This window comes from Pleurodeles waltl, chromosome 3_1 (assembly GCF_031143425.1).
Source record: "Pleurodeles waltl isolate 20211129_DDA chromosome 3_1, aPleWal1.hap1.20221129, whole genome shotgun sequence".
Classification (NCBI taxonomy): domain Eukaryota; kingdom Metazoa; phylum Chordata; class Amphibia; order Caudata; family Salamandridae; genus Pleurodeles; species Pleurodeles waltl.
The window spans coordinates 83,694,619-83,717,379 of NC_090440.1; the positions used below are offsets into that span (position 1 = coordinate 83,694,619).

General features: G+C 43.5%; 1 protein-coding gene across 2 annotated transcripts in view; it reads left to right on the plus strand.

Annotated features, from left to right (window-relative positions):
* The window catches only part of SHANK2 (SH3 and multiple ankyrin repeat domains 2), a 2,270,638-nt gene that overhangs the window by 1,432,254 nt on the left and 815,623 nt on the right, over window positions 1-22,761 (plus strand). For both annotated transcript variants that reach the window (XM_069221873.1, XM_069221874.1), the window contains one exon: window positions 19,031-19,144. In XM_069221873.1, coding sequence (XP_069077974.1) covers window positions 19,031-19,144 — 114 coding nt within the window. The remainder of the gene's footprint in view (window positions 1-19,030; window positions 19,145-22,761) is intronic.

Genomic DNA, 22,761 nt, shown 5'->3' on the forward strand with positions numbered 1-22,761 from the left:
GTGTCGAGTTAAAAAATGCATACAGTTGGGGGGGTGGGGGGGTGGGGGGGAGGGGGGGGCTAAGGGCACATGTTGAAGTTTACGCTGACCACAAATCTTTAGTTTATCTAGCTAATGGCCAGGGTTTGGGTAAGGATGCAGCTCCCCTAGTGAGGGTAGTTTCTAAGTTCTAAATGACTGGAATATGATATGATTGTGAGGAAAACATTAAGGGCACAATGTCTATAGGATGCCTTTGGTGGAGTCATTGTCAGAATTTGATAACAAAGAAGACTTATCTGGTGACCTAGGGCCAGATGTACCAAAGGATTTTACCCATTCTGTGTCTATAGGAAAATGCTTTAGTACATATGGCCCTTAATTATTTAATTGTTTGGATGTCTTTTTAAGTGCTAACTTGTGAAGTGATATATCAGAACTCATTTGTGAGAATGGTGTTTATCGTAAATATAGATTGCTCATACCACTGGTAGGATTGAGTGCTAGTTTGATAAAATTTGCACCTGACAGTAATTTGGGTATAACAGCGACTTGTAGGAAACTTTGTCTGTTTTGTTTGTGGTCATTTATGGTTGTTCAGGTGTGCAGCATGGTCAGGGCCACTGGAATTATATGATTGTGCAGCCGTAGTGTTTTCCTGTAATTGTAGATTTGCCACATAATACATCATCTGCTGCATAACAAAATTTGCCACATAATACTTAATCTGCTGATTGTAACAAAAAAGATTTGTTTCTAGCTCAAACAGTTAAAAAGTTACTAAAACCCCAGCAAAGCATGTTGCTGCACAGTGGAAGGCCCGCCCTTTGTACAGGGCAACTGGTAAAACTTCAGTTGCTTATTGATGTATGTTGGTGCTAAATGATACTAATGGGGTATAACCAATGCCCACAGTTTAACATGAAACAATAATGAAGTAATACTATCACAAAATGTGCAGCATTATGACAAATTGCATTTTTTGCTGCATAAGTTAGTCAACCCACACACAATTTGGCCCTCTCCTGCTGCATAATTCCAGTAGCCATAAGTATGGTCAATTCATGTAGAGCAGGGGTCTCCAACCTTTTCTGTAACAAGAGCTAGTAATGTTTAATAACAATTATACCAAACCACTGATTGTATTAGTGTTGTTTAGACAATATCACATTAGTGGCCATCCTATGCAAGGCTGCCAGCTGCAATTACCTCAGTGCATCAGTCAGAGTTAACAGTAGTAATGCAAGAATGCTTTTAGCAAATTTAAATTTAGATATATTTTGAAAATTCTACCATTTGTCTCCAGACATAAACTTATGAGCTCTGAAAATACACACATTTTGATCTTGAATATGCAGTTTTCAATTCTGGAACACATATGCTAATTCAGCCAAGCAGTATCCTTTAATTTATCGGGCTGAGCTGAGCATAGGAGAGATACTTACAGGTAGCTCACAAGCTAGTAGTTGGAGAAGCCGGATGTAGAGAGTGTTTAATTTCAGACAACCACTGGAGAACTCATGAGAAACTATTTTTTTCCTGTACCACTATCTAATGGTCCATGGGAGAAACTAGATTTAGATTTTTTAGATCATTTTAATGTACTTTCCAGTGATATGAGGTCTATGATTGTTCTTGTTGATTATAACTTGAAATTGCTATATTTTTCTTTTGTGGAATCTGTACACTAAATATGTAGTTGTAGTTTTGGACATGTACACCTCCCTATTGAATATGACTGGAATTAACTCCTGGCCAGTCCTAGGGCACACTTCCTCAATGAGTTATGTGGCAGTCACCTGCTCAGGGCAGAAAAGAGACCATTCCTGGAGAGGTGTTCTTTGTTGCTTTTTGGAACATTGAAACTCAGTGTTCCAGGTTGGTGGCCCTTAATATAGGTCTTGTTTTGAAGAACAAGAGCATTCAGGTTTTTTAATTCCATGCATGAGTAGCTTAAACAGTTCAAGATCTTTCCAGTGTGATATTTGTTGTCCTGAATTTATAAATTGACACACAGGACTACAAGTATCAGAATGCAAACCAAAGCACCTAGACTGAATGGGCGACTCAGGCAAGGAACTTGGGAACTTCTGCGAACTCTAGATCTCAATGCTGAGTGGTCAGTCAATTGCAGGTCAGTGCTTCTGAACACAGAGTGTAACTGCTTGTTTTATTCAGTTACTAGAACTTGATTTTTTTTTTCAAAAGAATTGTAGACTTGTAGACATATGACCAACTCAAGCCACAAACGTAACTTAATATACATCATAGGTACCCCACCACTCCTAACCTGGCTCAATCATTTCTAATCAGGAAGGGGAGAGGAGGGCAAAATAGCTAGTAGAGCAAAGCATGAACTGAGTAGGGACTGAATGAACGCAGATCTCTGAGAATGATGCATCCTCTACACCTATATTGACAATTCTTAAACACGTTGGACATCACTGTCATATGGCGTCCATATTTTGAATACAATTGTCAAATTTAGCATGTACTATCAACTGTAGCATCTATGACCACCCTTTCATCTGGTGGCCTGCTCTTTTGTGTGGTACCATCTCTAGAGTATGGCTCAGCTTCCAGGCATCTCCTGGTCATTCCCGACATGAAACATCCCTTATGCCCATCTCCTGCATGGGAGAATTCAATGTATCTGATATCCATTTCTGGAAACCGGTGGGCATTCCTGAAATATTGCAAGCAACCCTGGCATATAACATGTTTTGCTACATGTGGTGGGACTCTCTAGCATCTGTGAGCCACCAATTGCATCTGGTGTGCCATCAATGACATCAGTTGCATTCAGTAAATTTAAGATATTGGGTTATTAGTTGAGAAGGGTGGGAGCCCCACTCAAATGATAAACACCACTCCTAACATGCTGAACCTAAATGTGCTTCATCCTCTGGTAGGTTGTCACAAAACAGCCAGACTTAACTTAGAGGCAATGTATAAACTATTTATGGAGCACCGAAACGATAAAGTGAAAACACAACACAACAAAAATCTCAAAATAATTTAGAAAAAATTGAGTAGAATATAAAAAAGAAAATGACCTAAATAAAAACATAGAACTAGAAACATGATTTTTAAACTTTTAGGTGAAAGTAGGGCCAAAAACACAGGGTGACCCTCAAGTTATTCTAGTTGCGCTAGAATGTCACAAGTTCAAGCTGACCATAATGGTGTGCAGGTGAGATACATGACCAAGATCATCCCACTGTAGAGTTATCTTCACAAATCCATGTGAAGACTGTTTGTGTTGGTGGGGGCTGGAAGGAGGTCGCTATCGTATGAGGGGCAGGTCGGGCATCACATACGGTCACTGTTTTGTCATTAAGAGCCAGTCATCGCTGCAGCTGCGCATTGTCAGTCTTCATGGACTGTCAGTGTCAACACGAAGTGCAGGTCTCGCTGGGCTCTCGCATTGGTGGTCATCATGGACAGATGCTGTGGGCTGAAGTACAGATCACGCTGGAGTTTCACTTTGGTGGTTGTTGCAGATAGATGTTGTTTAGCACGAAGAGTCCATGTTGCAGTTTTGAGGATCCCAAACGTTTGTATTGCTTATCTGGAGTTCAGGAGTAGTATACCCTGATGCCAGCCAAAAATGCAGGACCTGGGAGGGGCACCTCTTGGGGATCAGGACTCACTCTAGCAGAGGACAGCAAAGAGCTCAGGTGGTTCCATGCAGGTCCAGCTGGTGCTGGTCAGTTGGGCCGTTGCCTGGAGGCCTCTGGAAGCTTGTTATGCCCCTGTAGCTCAGAGTCACTTCTGGGGAGACTGGGTTCAAGCAGGTCCAGTCTTCCTTCTTCAAACAGCAGGGCAGACCTTCTTCTAAATCTTTCACAGGTCTAGGAGTATTTCAATGAGAGATTCAGAAGATGGCACTTTTATCCAAAGTGCCAGTCTGTGGGTGGGGAATGTCCCCTTTGTCTAGTTTTTCCACATTCCTGACACTGGCTCCAAAGTGTTGAGGGTATCAAAAGTCAGGAAGGCCTAGGTGCGAGCTGCATTTGGCAGCGGCAAGGCAGATATGCCCTTGGAAGTCAGGAAAGGGGTTGGAAAGCCCTTGGGCTACCCTTTGAATCTCAGGAAGGGTTGAGTCCAACTCCCAGGATATCCTGCACATCGGATCAACACCTTTCCCCACGCCACCTTTGTCCCCATGTCTGGAAGGGATACACAGTGCTACAGGAGAGCCATTCACATTCATGTGACCCTGGACAGTGGCAGAACAGCACATTTGCTATAAGCAGAAAAATTGCAACTTTCTAAAAGTGGTATTTTCAGAATAGTAACTTAATATCCAACTTTACGATTAAATACGATTTTAAATCACAATTCATTTGAGTGTAAATAACATTTCTTTATCTGTTCCCAAACTGAAGTTAGCACTTTTTAAGTTAAAATTTATGCCAGATTTGATCTATGATAGAGCCTTTCAACAGTGAAAAAATCCTTTAATGGTTTTTCATTGTCAGGACATGTAAAACTTAAACCCACTTTTTGAATGCTACGTACCCTTCCCTAGGAGTGGTTTGGGCCTAACTTTGGGTGACATATAAGCATTACAAAGGAAAGTTTAGGCCCTGCAAAAGGTTTCTTTTATCCAGGCAGAACAGAAGTTTAAAACTGCACTACAGACTCAGCCATGTTTTGAGTGCTACTTTAGTGGAATACACAATGTGTGCTGCAGCCCACTAGCTGCATTTAATTTACAGGCCCTGTGTACATATAGGGCCAGATGTAGGAAGGCTTTTGCGCCTCGCAAACGTCGAAAAATGCCATTTGCGAGGCGCAAAAGCCCTTACGTGATGCAGAAACACATTTTGCGAGTCGGTACTGACTCGCAAAATGTGTTGCAGACTCGCAAATAGGAAGGGGTGTTCGCTTCCTATTTGCGAGTCGCACCGCGATGTATAGTTGATTTGTGACCGCGAAAGCGGTCGCAAATCAACTGGCAGTTACCATCCACTTGAAGTGGATGGTAACTCATTCGCAAACGGAAGGGGTCCCCATGGGACCCCTTCCACTTTGTGAATGCTTACAAAAATATTTTTTCAGAGCAGGCAGTGAAAAAAACCGAAACTAAAAGGTTTCGGTATTTTTTCTATTTGCAGCTCATTTTCCTTTAAGGAAAACGGGCTGCAAAGAGAAAGAAAAAAAACTGCTTTATTGAAAAGCAGTCACGGACATGGTGGTCTGCTGTCTCCAGCAGGCCACCATCCCCGTGAGTGCCTAGACTCGCTATGGGGTCGCAAACTGCGACCAACCTCATAAATATTTATGAGGTGGGTCTTTGCAACCCCATAGCAAGTCGCAGAAGGTGTCTGAGACACCTTTCTGCATCGCGAATTGCGAGTTGCAATTTGCAAGTCGCTCTGACTCGCAAATTGCAAGTCGCAATTTGTCACGTACCTACATCTGGCCCATAGTACCATATAGTAGAAATGTATAAGTAAATGAAATGTACCAATCTGGTGTGGAACTATTGTCCCATGTCATAGGAAGAGAGCATAAGCACTTTACCACTTGTTGGCAAGGGTAGAGTGCAATGAAGCTAAAAAGGGGGCGAAGGCAAAAAGTCTGGGGAACATCACGTCAATGATGTCTGATCTAGTAGTACCTTATGTACCTTACTGTTTGACCCAGAAAATATTATCCACCCACACTCCATGGAGTGGGTCCCATATGTTGAGGTGGCACATTACGTGCAAGACAGCTTGAGGAAAGGATCCAACCGGGACATACGCAACACCCTACGTTCAGAATGTCCCCGCCCTTCCCTCTTAGGCAAGGTGGTGGACAGGCCTGAATTCGATCCTAATATGGTGACGTTCATAAAAAATTTACTAAGGACCCTAAAAAGGGCCTGGACCGTGCATGGAATGAATGTCAGGACAAGCTTTTGGACATTTCCGGTCTCATTATGAAGTTCCCGGAACTTGGGGTACAAGCAAAAGAACTTAACTCTCTCCTGGACCCTGACACAGTGTTGGAATGGGGTCACCGAGCCAATTGTCTCTTGGGCAATGCCAACTGGCTATGTCTATCAATCATAGACGGTCATTCCTGATGTGCATCAACCTGAATTTGGCAGCATTGGCCCCTAAAAAGGAAGGAATATTTGGGGACAAATTTGTCAGAGACTTAGGGAAGTATGTGGCCACTCTCTCTGAGTTAGATAAGTCCAGTCATCTATGAAAAAGATGTTCAGTGTGGGTCTTTTTGTCAGTGCCGGACGCTACACGGGCAGAGTGCCGGGCCGCAGATTTTGCCAGGTCTCAGGAGGGTAGCCCAGTGGGGTCGAGGTAACAACTATGCCATGTCTGGGTTCTATCCTACCTGATCCCAGATAGGTAAGGACCGTGGCTTCAGAGGCATCAACGAGGTGGTTTCAGCGCAATAGATGGCACAACAACAGGTGAAAGTCATCCCCTTTTCAGAGGTGGTTCTGGGGAGGTTAAAGTTGCATATTCCAGCCTGGGAACACATTTCTCAGTACCTATGGATTTTACAGACAGTTCGGGGGTACAAGCTGGAGTTTTACTCCTCCCCTCAGCAGAGAGTTCCTCCATGTCCCATTCATTGTTCCCAAACAAAGAGCAATTTCATGGACATTGAAATCAGCGTGCTTCTGTGCAAGCAAGTGATAGCCAAAAGGAGCCCGCAACCTCCCGGTTTGTCTTTATGATCTTCTTGGTGCAGAAGAAAGGAAGGGGATCCCACCTAGTTCTCAACCTGAAAAAGTTCAACTTCTGGATAGCGTACCGACATTTCAAGATGGAAGGTATCCATCTGCTAATGGATCTTTTACAAGAAGGAGACTATCTGGTACTGCTAGGTCTCAGAGACACTTATCTAACCATTCCAATTTACGGTCTGTACTGTCAGTATCTTCAAATCCGTTGGCGAGACCTTTGGTCTTTTTTTGGCCCCTTGGTGTTTCACCAAACGTTTGTGACTTCTTATTTATCTCAATGATATTTTGATCATGGCTCAAAGCGAAGAGTCAGTCTTGGAACAACTGTCGTGGATGATCCAGATTCTTCAGGATCTGGGCTTCCACATAAACTCACATAAGTCGATCTTGACCCTGTCTCCAACATCAGGATTTTTAGGCTTCCAGGTAGATTCCAACTGTTGTTACCCCTGTTGAAACGGAACTCTATCAAAAAGGAGTTGAGGAGAGCCCTTGCCTCTCTGACTATATTATTGAAGACTCTTGCACGCCTGGTGGGTCTGTTAGCCTCCTCTATCTAGGCAGTTTCTCCAGGCCCTCTTCATTACCGGGCTCTTCAGAGCTTGAAGATTTTACATCTTCCAAAGGGCTGTATTATTCGGAACAGATTTTGTGGTTGGACGAGGCCAGAGCGGAGATAACCTAGTGGTTAGATCACGTGGATGCGTGGAACGGCAGGGCCATTTTCACCTCCATACCAGGGGCCGATGGGGCTGGGGTGCTCGTGGCGGTTCAGTGGAGACGGGCGAGCGGTGGTCCTTGGAGTAACTGAGGATCCATATCAGTTGCCTGGAAATTCTAGCGGGTTGCTTGTGATTCGATCCCTTTCTTCATGCAAGGCGAGTTGTTGAATCCTGCTTCGCATGGACAACATTTCAGAGGTACAATATATAAATCGCTGAGCAGGTACCAGGTTGTGAGTCCTGGTGAAGATTGCCAAGGAGTTCTGGCACTTTTGTCTCCAACATCATATTTCAGTGACCGTGGAGTATATTCTGGGACACGCCAACCTTGTGGCAGACTGGAACTCTTGCTTCTTGAGGGATGGCAGCGATTGGAAACTTAATCCACAAGTGTTTCAGAGTCTGGATCATTGGTGGGGTCAGTGTTCAATAGACCTCTTTGCATCGAGACTGAATTCTCATCTGCCATGATTCTTCATTTGGAGACCAGATCAGCTAGCAGCGGGATCAGATGCCTTCCTTCAAACATGGGAGACGGGACTTTTATATGCATTTCCCCCATTCTCCATGAGTCAGAGAGTACTCTCTCAGGTGAGAAGGCAGACAGCCTGAAAGGCTGAAAGGCTCAACCATGGTTTCCAGTGGCAATGTCACTGTTGTGTCCACGACCGATTTGCATCCCACTTGACCCATCTCTGCTCCTTGATCCAGCGAGTCTGCCTCATCCTTTGATAACAGCAGGGCAGTTGTCGCTCATGGTGTGGAGACTTTCCGGAGATGCTGGAAAGTGCTGGGAGTTTCATAACGCAATGTTTCTCTTGTCCGAATCTTGGACCCCTTCCACACATAAACGCTATGAGTCTTCTGGAAGAGATGGGTTTGTTGGTGTGGTGAACAACATATTGATCCAATGGGAGCGAACATTAATATGATTGTCTATTTTCTGTCTGAATTAGTATCCCAGGGTTTGGCTTACAGGACCACTAATAATTTCAGGCCTGCAGTTTCTGCAGGTCACCCTCATCTAAAAGGTAAACCTGTAGGCGAACATCGGCTGAAATGCAAGCTTCTGCAGGGCATCACGATGGTCAGACCTCCACAAGCTAGATATTCTTCATTATTAGGGCCTGGCATTGTAACGAAGACCTTCCATGCAAACAGTTATCAGCAGAGCTTACTCTTCTCCTTTGTCTGATTTCATGTCGTCGTGTTTCAGATGTTCATGCTCGAGATTTAGCGGACAGAGTATTTACTCCTTCAGGAGTTTTTTTCACTGTTTCTAGACGTACAAAGACTGCATCAAGGTGCATTTCTTACCTAGCTTTTCTCAATAATCATAGGTTGTGCGTGGTCAAGTGTTTGAAAGCTTGGTCAAGTGTTTGAAAGCTTATGAGGATTGTACTCGTGAGATTCGTAGAGATACCCAAGGACAACTGCTCATTTTATTCCAAAGTACTTTTGGCCCAGTTTCTGCAGCTGCTTTGGCCAGACGGGTCAGATGGTTGTTGGGGGAAGCTGGTATAAACATTTCTAAGTTTAGAGCACACTCTGTTTGTGGGGCCATGGCTTCTAAGGCATTTTGTACAGGTTCTCTTTTGGAGGACATAATTGCGGCGGCAGACTGGTCTTCTGACTGTACTTTCAGGGTATGTTATCATAAACCTATTGTAGATGTAGTGTCTGCAGTGGTGGGCCAGCTTTGAACTAGCATAATCCAAAGCCTCCAGTCCTGTCATAGAATAAAAATAATTCTAGCTAAAGCGTCAAGAATTTTCAATTCTATTAAGGACATGGAGCTGAGGATTATCCCACCCATAGAAGGAATTTGCTTGCAGCTTTATTGTTTCTAAATGATAATGGTATTTATGCATGAACTATAATAATAATGCTTTTCTTTACATACCAGCCCATTTGATTCACTGGATCAGAATTAGTATTATTTGTATGTCTTTTCCTTTGCCCGTAGGTTCGGACAATAAGGGTATATGACTAATCAGAAAAGTCATGAGAAAAATAATTTTATGTCAATGTCTTATACCCAGAGTACAGAGGATGGTTTGGGTGCTCTGTGGTTCAGGGCTTCATTTGGATTCCAGTTCTGAGGAGTCAGGTTGATATGTTAGCAATTGTTCGCAAAGAAAGAGATAGGACTGTGTTGGCAGGGACGTATATACATGGGACAGGCATATGATTGGATAACAGTATGGACTACTGGAGATCTTGGCAAATGTAGTTTTGTGTTTAAATGTTTTTGATTCGCTGCTGTTTATTCTTCAGTAAAGAAAGAGAAGCCTAATTCTTGCCTCTGTGTCCTTAAAAGAATTGTAAATTCTTGATGCGCTAGCTAGAAATTCTTTTATTGTGCGCCAGCACAGGGGGAAAGGACAGGAATGCACTGTATGCACCTTTCAAATTGGTGAACGGCAGCGCAGCATGAAGAGTTGCGGTGGTGCCGTACGACAATTCCCCATAAATAAGCCCCTAAGTACACAGCACTATGGATGTACAAGACATACTTTTGGGGTGGCATACTGGTATTTCTGCATGGCATAGGCACTTTTGCTTCCCCATGTATCAATACAGTTCTTTTAAAGTAAAACCCAGCCAGAGCTCAATGGTGAAACCTGAAGCCATATATTTTACCACTTATGTTTGTGGTGTAAATACACATTGCAGTCCACATATAACTTCCATGCCACTGGTAGTTTCCTGTATCGTCTACCATGGCCTTACTGGAAAGTTAAATAACCCAATTAGATTATTACAGACCACAATACATATTTTAGGGGTAAGCACTGTAGCGCTGTACCACTGTTCAGCCGTGTCATAGTGCACATAGGCCCTCATTACGAACCTGGCGGGCGGGGGAGAAGTGGCGGTAATACCGCCAACAGGCCGGCAGGAAAAAAAATGGAATTATGACCATGGCGGTTACCGCCATGGTCATCCGCCACTTCTCCACACCAACCACCAGGGCGGTGACGACCGCTGGGCTGGAGACTTCGGTCTCCAGCCCGGCGGCCGTCACCAGACCGCTGGCGGTATCAGGACCCTGCATACCGCCATGGATTTCGTGGGGTTTGGAACTATCAGTGCCAGGGAAATTCCTTTAAGTATGGTACTAGTGGTAATGCAGCTCTGGGCAAATCTGGGCTACATTAGATAATGAAGAACCTGATTAGACCTTGCCAGATGTCTATTGACTCCATCAGGATGATAAAGTACTCCAATACCCTGCGGGAGTACCCGCCTGCCTAATTTTTAGATGCCTGCTGGCGCAACAGTCATCTCTTGCATTTACAGGAACTGCTGTCACAGTGGTTCCTGTGAATGATTTGAAAGAATGAAAGATCGATCCATCCCTCAAACGTTGAACTTTTTTTTTATTTTCAAAAAGGAAATTTCAAAGTTTTCTTTTTGAAAATAAAAAAAAACAATGATCCCCTCAAATATTTATCCCAAGAAATGGGGGTTATTTTGCAGGGTTCACTGCCCGAAAACCTGGCAGTGTTGGACAGTGAAAATTGGCCATGTGTTTGTCCACTCTAAATAGGGCCGGCGGACATGGTCAAACCTCCAATGGCTCTTATTCCATTGGGCTGTCGAAGGTGTATGTAGGTGACGATGGAAACTGAGTGGTCTCTGCCATCTACGTACTGAAGTCCCGCTGACTCTAAATGAAACTGGCGGAATTTTGCTATCCGTCGCCATTGTGACGCAACATAGTACCCTCTCCCTCAAAATCCAAATCAGGCCCATGTATAGGCTGGGACTCATATATTTGCCACATTTCATATTACACAGGCAATAAAAGAAAGAGTGTAAAATAGATTTGCTTGTTGCTTGAAGCAATGATTTGGTTTTATAACATAGGCCCTTATTTAATAAAAACACTATACAAAATGGTATTGGACGTCCAGAGAAAGTATTTTGAGGTCGAAGGACGGGGTATGATATGTTAATTTTTAGATATTTTGAAACACATCATATCTGTATACCATGTACCACGAGTGACTTTGGTTGAGAGTTAAGGTGTGCTGATGCTGACGTAAGATGTTTTCGTTAATAGGAAACTTATCATAAAGTATGCATACGAAGCGTGGACTGCCCCAGCCGAATCAAACTGCCTTTCAATAATTATTTTAATCTCCTGTTCTGCAGTGAGATGTTCTCATCACTCTTCCCCCTCTGCTTGCTGTGGGATCCGACAGCATCCAGTGGGTGCTCAGACAATGCAATTCATATCACTTGACCTAGATTCAAGTCTCTGGAGGTCTCCATTAGGTGAAATACCATGTTTTTCCTTGAGAGAAACACACTTATGATAAATTAATAGAGGCTTTTTCACAACCAACACCGTTTCCAGCACCACTCGACAAAGTACTACACTCCAGAGTGGTGCAGGGGGGAGTGGAAATAATGCAATCTAACAATTATTTCATGTAAGCGGAGGGCGCCGAGGTTTGTGAGTCAAGATACTGCTTTCCTTTCTGCTGCTGTATTTGTTAGAAGTTTGCTGCAGAAGCTTGCTAAGTTTGAATTTCGGACAATAGGAAATGTTACTATGCATGTCCTACAAAGATGGCAAAATTAGCAACAGTTTGAGAGGCACACACTGGCATTGTTTTCGTCCAAATATCAATTGTGGAATTAATTTGTGCAACTGAAAGTATTGAGAATATGTGAAAAAGTTTAAATATGTATGAAGAAAATCAGAAATTTGCCAATGCAGCTTTAGAAACCTCTGTGTTAGGAATAGCAACCTAGCAGTGAGGTTCAGGTTTTCATCTGCATCAAGCCCCTTGGCCTTTACTGTAATAATAAAGAATAATATACAAAGTAAAATGGATTTAAATGCATGTGTAATGACAAAAAGTAAATCATCAAAGAGGTACATGAAGAAAGAAACATTAAATAATGAAAAAACAAATTAGGAGGGCATTTGGGGCATAAATTTGACATTCCAGTTTTTGATTCATATACTGAAGGTGGCTTGGTAAGCCCTAAATGTACTCTGAACGATGAGGGCAATTGCTGGTAAGGGAGGCTGGGTCCACTCGCCAACAAAAACTGGTAAGGGAGGTTGGGTCCCCCTGCCAGCCACCAGGGAGGGCACTTCCCCAGGTGTAGATCTCAAGTCAGAGAAATGCCTTGTTCATCATGTTAAGGAAATGTGGTAGGTCTGGGGAATTGATTTAAGCCTCATTGGGCTCTCCTGCCACCTAAGCTACATAGTCCTGGACACCCAGAGTCTTTCTGCAATTCTTTTTTCTCCGCATACCTACATTGTGAGGAGTATTTACAAGCCCTAGCGCCGCTTTGCGATGCCCTAGCATCATTTTGTATGCTAAGGTGGCAGTAAGGAGGCCTTTCTCCCGCACCGCATTTACAAAGTGACTCAATGCATGCATTGCGCCACTTTGTAACCCCTTGCGCCACACTATGCCTGCGTCAGGCATAATGTATGCAAGGGGGCATTATGACACAGGAAGGGCCCGAAAAAATGACACAGTGGAATTTATAACATTTCACGGTGCCATTTTTTGCTGTCATTTTTAACGCCTGCTCAGAGCAGGTGTTAAAATGATGCACCTATTTTAATCAATGGCCTTCCCTGTATTTGCTGCACTAACATCAAAATGTTTGGAGCTAGTGTAGCAAAGCATCACAATAGTGTCAAAAATGTTGATGCTATTGTCCTAATGGCCGCCATGGTGCTCCATATTGTAAATACGGCGCAACCATGGTGTCTTTAGGTGGGGCAGGGGCTACAGAAGAAAAGTGGTGTCTCTGGACTGATGCACAACTTTCTTGTAAATAAGACCCCAAGTCTTCCATTGCTAAGCCTATCTCATCACTGGAGACAGGGCAATCCTCAGGACATTTTGACTTCCTCCTGTTAGTTTTGGGTTTGCTCCTAGCTGCCCTGTTGTTTGACAAGTGACAATCTTAAGAATTTGCTGGCCAACCAGCGTCTGCTCAGCTGTTAGCGTCTATACTCTGCTGATGGAAACTGCCAGTGCTTTGGAGATATTGGCACACTGGCTAGACAATGGCAAGAATGCTGTATATGACTTTTTCTTTTCGACCATCTTTAGAGTTCTTAATTTGAATGCAGTAGCTCATGCATTGCAGCACCATGTGTGGATTCATTTCTATATGTTGATCACCAACTGGCAGAAATTGACCCTTTGGTGAAAGTGAGGGTGGCATGGGGGCAGGAGGAGGGAGAACACGATGAGGATGATTGGCGAGAAGCTAAGATGGTGGCATGGCTGTTGGATATCTTCTCCAATGTCCGGCTGATATAATATAGATACTTTTACCAATCTATAGCCCAAACAGATTCTGGAAGATGGGAAGAGCCAAAACCCTGCATGCGCAAGATTTGCGTACCTGGTGGATATCTTTGTAGCACATGATTTGGGACTGTTTCTTGATCCATCTTTATGGGCAAAGGATGTCTGACTGGTTTGTGACAGTACACTGCTGTGGATTTGTGTGTGGCACTGTTGGGTATGTTGTAGGGATGAGCTGAATTTTTAAATCCGCCGGCGGAATTGGAGTAATTTAATAATTCAGCGTTTTTCGCTGGAACACATTGGTTTCTTGAACTGGTAATAAGCAAATCAGACCATTTATGAGAGCAATATTAAACAGTTGACAACGAATTCGCTATTGTGAATTGCCGGAAATCATTCTAATTTATGGTCAGAACAAAAGAAAAGTTTAGCGTATCTCCTCTGAAATCCCACACACATAGCCGGAGGAATTCACAGCCCAGTGCACCAGGGAAATTAAAGCACCTGCAAGGAAAAACATCCTCTGGTCCCCTCCAATCACCAAGATAGACTACCACGACTCCACATCTGGAGCACCTAAAACAGGAAGACCTTTATATCTGGTACCCAAGCCCTGCATGTCCCCGTATAACCCCGCGCCCACCTGAACACATGGAGCAACGCACATCATTATTTTTTCAGTACAAGAGAACGACATCTGGGCATAAAGGCCAACTCACCAAACTTCCAGGGATAGCGGAAGTGACATCACACACCATTTGACCTTCAGTTTCACTCACACACATATGCTTACACACATACACATAACTTAACACTTATACACACTCTCTGGCACGTAAACACACATTCACCCACTAGCACGCACACAGTATACATTTAAAAGCTTTTTTTTTATACTTACCTCAGTTGGCATGGAAAGTTATATTCCAGCTAATTGTACTCCATTTTTATTAATTGTGAATAACAAGATATTATTTACTATTAGTGTAATTAAAAAAATTAGAGCAAACAAAGAGAGTGGCGCCTCACCAACTGCCAAAAGGACAAGCTACCACTGTGTTCCTGACACTGATTTTGCTAGGTCTAGGCCAGGGGTCACCAAGGCAGAGCCAGGGGTCGCAGGAGGCAAGGCAGGGGTCACAGATGTGGCCCCTGGCAACTCCTAAATGATGCAACTTGGCTGAACAGAAGGACTTTTAATAAGGGTTAAAAAAGCAAGTCCACTTTTCACATTTTGGTGGCCATTATGAGTTTGGCGGTCCTGCTCCGCCACTCCAGCGGTGGCGGTAACACCACCGACAGCGTGGCAGAGCAGGACCCCCAAATTATGGTCACGGCGGTGAATGGGCTGCAAAGCAGCCCGTTCACCACCTGTACCGCCAGGGCAGTGGGACCGCCAATGGTATTACGAGTCTCCTTTCCACCAGGGATTGCACTGTGGTAAACTGCAGTCCAGCCACAGCACAGTGGTGTTCCTGGTAGACACATATAGTTGTCATGTATGTGGATGGTGTTGATACACACTGCAGCCACGTTTGGCATCTATGCTGTTGGTGCATCTTGTGAGCCACCTACAATGGGCAATACAGCACAGCCAAACCAAGTGCTTGAAACCAGTGTTACCTTTTTAGGGAAGTACCACAGTACATAGAGTCCTAATACTTGCAAAAATAGTATCCAAATTAGTGAAAAATCTTGAATGTGAATTTGCTGTCTGTTGGATCTGACATCCTTGGCGTGATTTTCCTCAACTTTTTGCCTTTGAACCTCCTATTTTGGATGGCCTTTGGACTGCTTGTGCTCTCTACCTAAAACATGGCAACATTGGCTTCTACCCAACTGGCACATTCAATTTACTTATAAGTGGTTCTGCCAATACCCACGGCCTGCAAATTCAATGTTACTAGTGGGCCTGCTGCACTCATTTTGCTACCCACTTAAGTAGCCTTTGTAAACATGCCCCAGGCCTGCCACTGCAGCATGTGTGTGTAAATTAAAATGCCATTTCAATCTGGCAAAATAAACCTCTGGTCAGGTCTAAATCTTCTTTTTTAATACCTACAAGTCACCCCTAGGGGAGACCCTAAACAGCCCATAGTGCAGGTTGCAATGTATTTAAAAAGGTGGGCATATACATGTAAGTTTTACAGGTACTAGCAGTGAAAAACTCCTATTTTTTTCCCCTACTGCAAGGCTTAGGTCTCACATAGGGTAACATTAAGTTACCTCATTACATTTAATAAGTGATAACTTTCAGTTGGGAGCAGGTAGGAATATTGAGTTTGGTCTCTTAAGAATTGTAATGTAAAACCCTCTTTAGGGTTAAAGTTGGATTTTAAGTCACAGTTCTGAGAATGCCACTTTTAGAAAGTTGATGTTTTCTTGTTCCAGCTATTTGAGGCCTACAGCATGTTTCTTGGGTCACATGTCTATGTGTAGTTGGAAGCTGTTTTTTGTGTATTACTCTCAGACGGAGAGATGAAGGATGAATAGGTGTTAGCAAGATGGGCCATCTCTGTCAGGATTAGGGGAGGAGCTGTCACCTACTATATTTGCACACCGCAAAGGCTTAGCCTCAGCACCCTCATAAAGGGTTTCATACTTGTCTTTTGTGCCTGTAAACAAGCTGGGGCAGGGAGGAAGGAAATTCCAGATACCTCTGTAGAGGGAAAACTCTAGAAGCATCTCCCACTTCAAAGCTGGCACCAAGCATAAAAAATGACCCCTCAGACCCAACTCTTCAGTACATTTCTAGGCATGTGAAGGCTCAGAAAAAATACTGTTGTGCTGCTCTACTATAAGAAGGACTGCCCTGCTACACTGCAGCCCTGGTGCCTGAGTGAGAAGAACTGGCCTGAATCTTGAACCCTGGACTACCAGTGCGACTTCAAGGGATAGTTGGCTGGCCTCCTGAGAACAGCCTCAGGGACAGAAAGGCCTCAAACCATCTTGAACCCTGCACCTGGACTCTGCCTGCTGTGAGGCCTAACCAGCAGTGCTGGACCTTGGAAGTGGGTCTAAAGGTGCTCTGCCAGCCCAGCTGTGGCCTCACCAGAGACCGATTTAGCGAAATGCAAACCCAATGCAACTCTTCACAGTGCCTCATCAGAACCAACACCACTTCTATTCAAGCCTGTGTCGCAGCTTGCCCAGTTCCTCAGAACCACCACTTTGAGATGCATCCTCGCTGTGGACGTCACAGTCTCTCTCACAATCAACAAAGCCTCAATGAAAGCCAGCCTCACAGCCCGCGTAGCGCATCATAATCACCCCTGTGCAGTGCATCCACAAAGCATTTTCAACACGGACCTTGCAACACTTCTCAGGACTGGTACTGCACGGTGCACTGCTCCAAAACCAGGATTTAAGGTACATTGCTAAGCCGGACTAACTTGGTCCCTGTATCCGGCCTGTGGTCCATTGGGGTTGACCTGAATTTTTTATATTGTCCTGGTATAGTGTGACTAGATAACCACCACATTTGGAGCTTTGTCCTTATAAGCACTATTTTTACCTAGACCTTTAAAACTGCATATCGCTGGCTTGTGTATCATTCTGACAAGAGTTGGGGTTGCTGCTTCAGTAGGGTTTCACCCAAACCAGTGTCTTATACTGCCCTTCATCCAGACCTCCACTGGCATCTATAAGCAATTCACAAACTCTTCCCACATTTGCTGCGGCTCTTTGGCAGCGTCTCTGAACTTCCTGTGGGACTTGCCATGTGTCAACCTACGCCTCCTCACCAGGGTGCATTTAATGTAACAACACTGTTTGTGGTGTGTCTCAGTTAAGAGCGGTATAACTCCCCCTGTGCAGATGGCATCTCAAAAAATATGGTCCACCTCGTATTGCACAAGCTTGCTCAAAAGAAATGTCCAACTTCTGGGTGTCATCACCGAACACATAGCTAGGTAGTACATTTTTGGGAGGAGAGTTTTAGACTTACTCACTCATGGTGCTTCCGCTACCAGTTCTTTGCTGCAACTTGAGCACTGGGTTTGGATGGTCTCTTGTACCTCCTGATCCACTCTTCTCTGACTATGTTAATTAGTTAATAGTTTCCTTATCTGCTCAAAGACCAGTTTCTTCTTGCCTAGGGCCAAAGTTGCACATTTAAATTCCCTCTCTGTCTTTCTCTCCTATTTCTCAAGCTTGTGAGTGTCTATTTTAGACAGGGACAGGTTGCAGTCTCATATGGTTTCAGGCGCGGCTCCTCCGCTAGGGCAGAGGAGCCTCGCTCCCCCAACCTGCCACCAGCAGCAGCAGCTGCAAACCTTTTACTGTAAAACGATAATAAACAATGTTTATTATAGTTTTATAGTAAAAGGGGCAGGCCACAGGTTATGTCGGGACGGAGGGGGAGTGCACAGCACTCCCCCTCAGTGCGCATGTATGTTTGGCTGGCCGTCTCTGGCCAGCCAAACATACATGCGCACTGTGCTCTCTCCAGCCTGGCACTGTGTTGCCGAGCTGGAGAGAGCAGGCATAGGCTCCCAGTCTGCCTAGAAGCACTCTGGCTGCCTAGAAGCGCCCTGGCTGGGCAGTCCAATCCAAACGCTGCAGTCAGCAGCGTTCGAATTGGCTGCAGGAGAGGCTGGGAGCCTGTGCCTGCAGCTGCAGCAGAGGAGCGGTCGTGGTGGCGGCGAGTGAAAGTAAGTGTATTTTTTAAATTAAATTACTTCCCCCCCCACACCCGTCGCCCTGCCCCTTCAAAGCCCTGCAAGCCGCTCCTGTATGGTTCCCAAGTCCAAATTGATGCAGGGCAGAATGAATAGTGCAGGTTCTCTTCATCTGCTTCCTCCTGCTCCCTCTATTAATCTGTGTCTGCCTTACTTCTTCTCAAGCTCTGCATGGCTATTTTGGGCATTGATTACGCAAGCACTGTACATGCTTTACATTTGGGATTGTGTTATTTGCTCTTTTACTGCTGTTCTCAGTAATATTTTATAACTCTTCATGAACCTGTGAATTGAAAATGCATTGTGCACCACGTGAGTTTTAAATACTCAATAGCTCGTTGTATTAATTATGTCCCTGACTTCTGGTAATCTTACATTTAAAAATTATCAAATTATAATTGTCGTAGTTTCTACTACGAGGAGACTCCAGAGGTTTAAGAAAATGAATGTAATGTAATTTCATATGTTTTAATGATATTTGTGACAATGTCTGCCTTAACAGGTCTTCTGAATGGTGCCATATTCAATAACTGTTTGCAGTTCAAGAATTCATCTTTTTTCTTGAAAGCATTTTGTGTTGCATCTAAAATTCATATGGGTCGTCAATGAGATATATATGATTTTTTTTGGTTTTCTTTTTAGTTTTAAGTATTGGCGAGGGAGGATTCTGGGAAGGAAGTGCTCGCGGCCATATTGGATGGTTTCCAGCAGAATGCGTGGAGGAAGTTCAGCCGAAGCCAAATGAAAGCCGGCCAGGTAAGAGAATACAGCTCAACCAACCCTCATAGCCATAGACGCATTGCTAAACTCTGTAGTAGCTCAGGGGAGTGACATGCAGGGGATGCTCTGAGCTGAAGAGATGCAGGAGATGGCAGACCATACCTGGCTGCAAGGCCAATGGAAACCGATGTGCGCATCCATGGTTGTAGTGTGTTTCATCAGTGTCCTCATATGCATGTCAAAGAAGACTGGATTAGGACCATATTTGAAGCCCATGAGAACTCTCAATGATCTCTCTTGAGCTATACCTTCAGATCTCAGAGTTTTGTATGTAACCTGTATGCACTGACTTATTAGACAATGCATTCTGAAACTGTTCTGTCTTTTCACTTTTTTGTCGTGTAGTGATATACATTAAGGTGTGTACAATCCAAAATCTTGTCTGCATATATTGTATCGAGACATATGACTGCTGCAATACACATCTCGTGAGTCATGTTTCAAGGGCACAGAAGGAGACTGTTGTCCTGTAACATATATATTTACCCATGTTATGTAATAAACAGACTTAAATATTGTTGCTCATATTCCTAAGAAATGTATGTACTATACACGCCTCTACTAGATACTTGATGCCACTTACGAACTATGCTTATATTAAGCCCCTTTAAAAGGATATCTCTCAATCGGTTGTCATTTCATTTGTATAATTGTAAAATTACTAACAAGAAAAACCTAACATTTCTTGTAAAAAAAAAAAATATTCTTGGTCCTCATCGATGCAGTAGGTCTCTCGACCATGTACCATGTCGTACTATCACAAGCCCATCTTTCACGGCTTTATATCTTGCCATAAATAAACTCCACTCACAGCACAGAAGGTCCATGCCAATCTTAGTCGAGAAGTCACCATCACAAATGCATCATTCTGGGCAAAAGTAGTGTTGAACAACATAAGAACTTGAGTCAAGGCACGTCTACAGAAGGCCTTTCATGCCCAGACAAGAGGGCCTGATTTACTCCGTCACAAACGTGACGGATATCATGCCCGACGTATTACAATTCTATTATGTCCTATGGACATCGTAATATGGCGGTGAGGATATCCGTCATGGTTGTGATGGAGTAACTAGTGGTGTAACAAAGGTCCCCACAACCCCCACGGTGCGGGGGAGCCCCCAAGCTCCAGGGGCCCCCTAAGCACAGCACCTGGCCTGAGTGAGTCCAGAGAGGGACCTCCATGTCCCTTGCAGGGGGCCCCTTTAGTTTTTTATGCCACTGGGAGTAACCCGTCTGCCAAACTCTATATCAGCCCCAGAGTTTTTATATATTGCTAACATTGTTTTTCTCATGAAATGTTGAAAACTCTGGGTACGGTCCAACCACTGAAACTACTGAAAAGATTACCTCGAATAGTCGGGAATCTGCATTTCCACGAGGTAAAGTCATAGAATCCCAAACAATAGACCCTCTTTTCAATGAATTATAAACGTTATTTGCAGTATTTTAAGTTGTAGCTGTTTCTATTGTGCAAAAATGAGTTTGCATGCTGTCATCCTGCTGCTCAAGAGTCACGAGCCACAACACAAATCTCTCAATTTATTCCCAGTCCAGCCATCTAAATAGTAGCTTAATGTGGGGTCAGAAGTGATGGGTCTGTGTGTTCCTGCTTTTCATCCAAACTTAGATGTTGATCTTGTTTAGAGCAGGAGAACAAAAAACCATGAAAAGAGGGTCCTTGTAATTATCCTGGAAACCTAATGGACTTCTAGATTGGCAACAAATGCAACTGTTAAAGTGCAGGAGAGGTACGTTCTCATTTGTACAAATATCGAAGAGGTGAGCAGAGCATTTCAGCTACTGCTTTGGTCTTTCAGTTATTCAGACAGCCACGTTTCGCTTGGGAAAGTACCAGCCGTGAGCTTTTTCAAGGATTCCACACAAAGTCTGCTTGTCCACAAATAGGAAACCCTATCTTTATGGTTGAATAATCTTTATGCAAATGTCACAACGTTTTGCGGAAACCTATCAAGCAGCGAAATAGTCCTTGAAATAGCACAGTAAAAAAATCTCTAGCACTGCAGACATGGTACTAAGTACTTTTTCACCAGATTATAACAACGGCTCTTTTCCTATCAGACATGTCTATGTGAAAGGTTCTGAGATAGCATATTCTCTAAGTTAGCGTTTCCCGTTTGTCGACAAGCATGTCTTGTGAATAAGCCTTTTTCAACACATGTTGTGAGGGAGGAGAGGGTGTGTGCGTGTAACTATGTGTGTGCGAGAGCAAGAGGTTGCGTTTCCCATGTTAATTTCCATAGGATTCTTTAGACACGACTACAGTCAGAACCACTGGACGGAATTACACCAAATTTGGCAGAAGGCTTGCTGTTGGGACGCTGATTATGCTTTCGCTTATTTGGTGTGAATCTGTTCAGTAGTATTTGAGATATTGAAGGGAAAATAGAGTTGTATATCTCTGCCCATGAATAATTTGCAAAATTCTCGAATTTTTCACGAATACGCATGCGAAAAGAAGCGTTGCTATTGGCTGACCGCAACCTGACTACAAAGTTGCAGCCACCATTTTATTTCACGGGACACGGTCCCTGAGGGTGAAAATCCAAATTGAAAGTGGCAGGGTGAAGGTATCCTGACCCCAGGCGTGTGATATAGGTGTGTTTTAGGTGCAAATTATGGGTTTAAAATAATTTTGCAACACAATGCACCATATTCGTGAAAATTTGTGAATTTTCTTGAATTATTCGCAAATATGGAAAAATTTGAAAGAAAAACCACAGACTCATTCATACACTAATTAATTCACTCATACATGCACTCAGAGACTCATGCATCCAATCACACACCCACTCAGACACTCATGCACTCCCTCACACCTACTCAGACGCACACACCACTTTCAGACCCACTCAAGGATCCACTGACAGAGACAGGCCCTGTGGCAAACCTGTGCTGCCCACAGCCAAAGGATGTGTTTGGCGTGGGATTGGTTGGTTATAAGGGCTTTGCTGCAAGGCCTGGCCATGAGCAGCGGGGTTGGAATAACGTATAGTAATTAAAATTGCTTTTCTTTAAAAAAACATAGAAATTCACAGAAAAAAACAAAGGTTACAGGGACGTTATAGTTAGGTTCTGAATTTACTTGTACAAAACCATAGTAATTCAGCAGTTATAGTTAGAGTTCTTTTAAGTTTTAAGTAACTATAACTCGCATCCTAAGGTAACTATGACTCACGCCTTTGCCATGCACAGCTAATTACTCCACATATTATATCATTGATGAGATCTTGTATGGCATCTTTGATATTATCACTGCAACATTTGCAATAAAATTATTGATAAGAAAACTGTGCATAACAAAGGCTATAGTTATCTTAAGGTGCGAGTTATAGTTACTTAAAAGAACTCCAACTATAACTGCTGAATTTCTATGGTTTTGTACGAGTAAATTCAGAACCTAACTATACCGTCCCTGTAACCTTTCTTCAGTGAATATATATATATATATATATATATATATATATATATATATATATATATAGACTTTTTTTTTTTTTTTTTTCTGTGATCCTACGGGAGTCCTGTGGGATCTTGGCAAAAATCATTGTTTTTTTTTATATTAACCCCTCTAG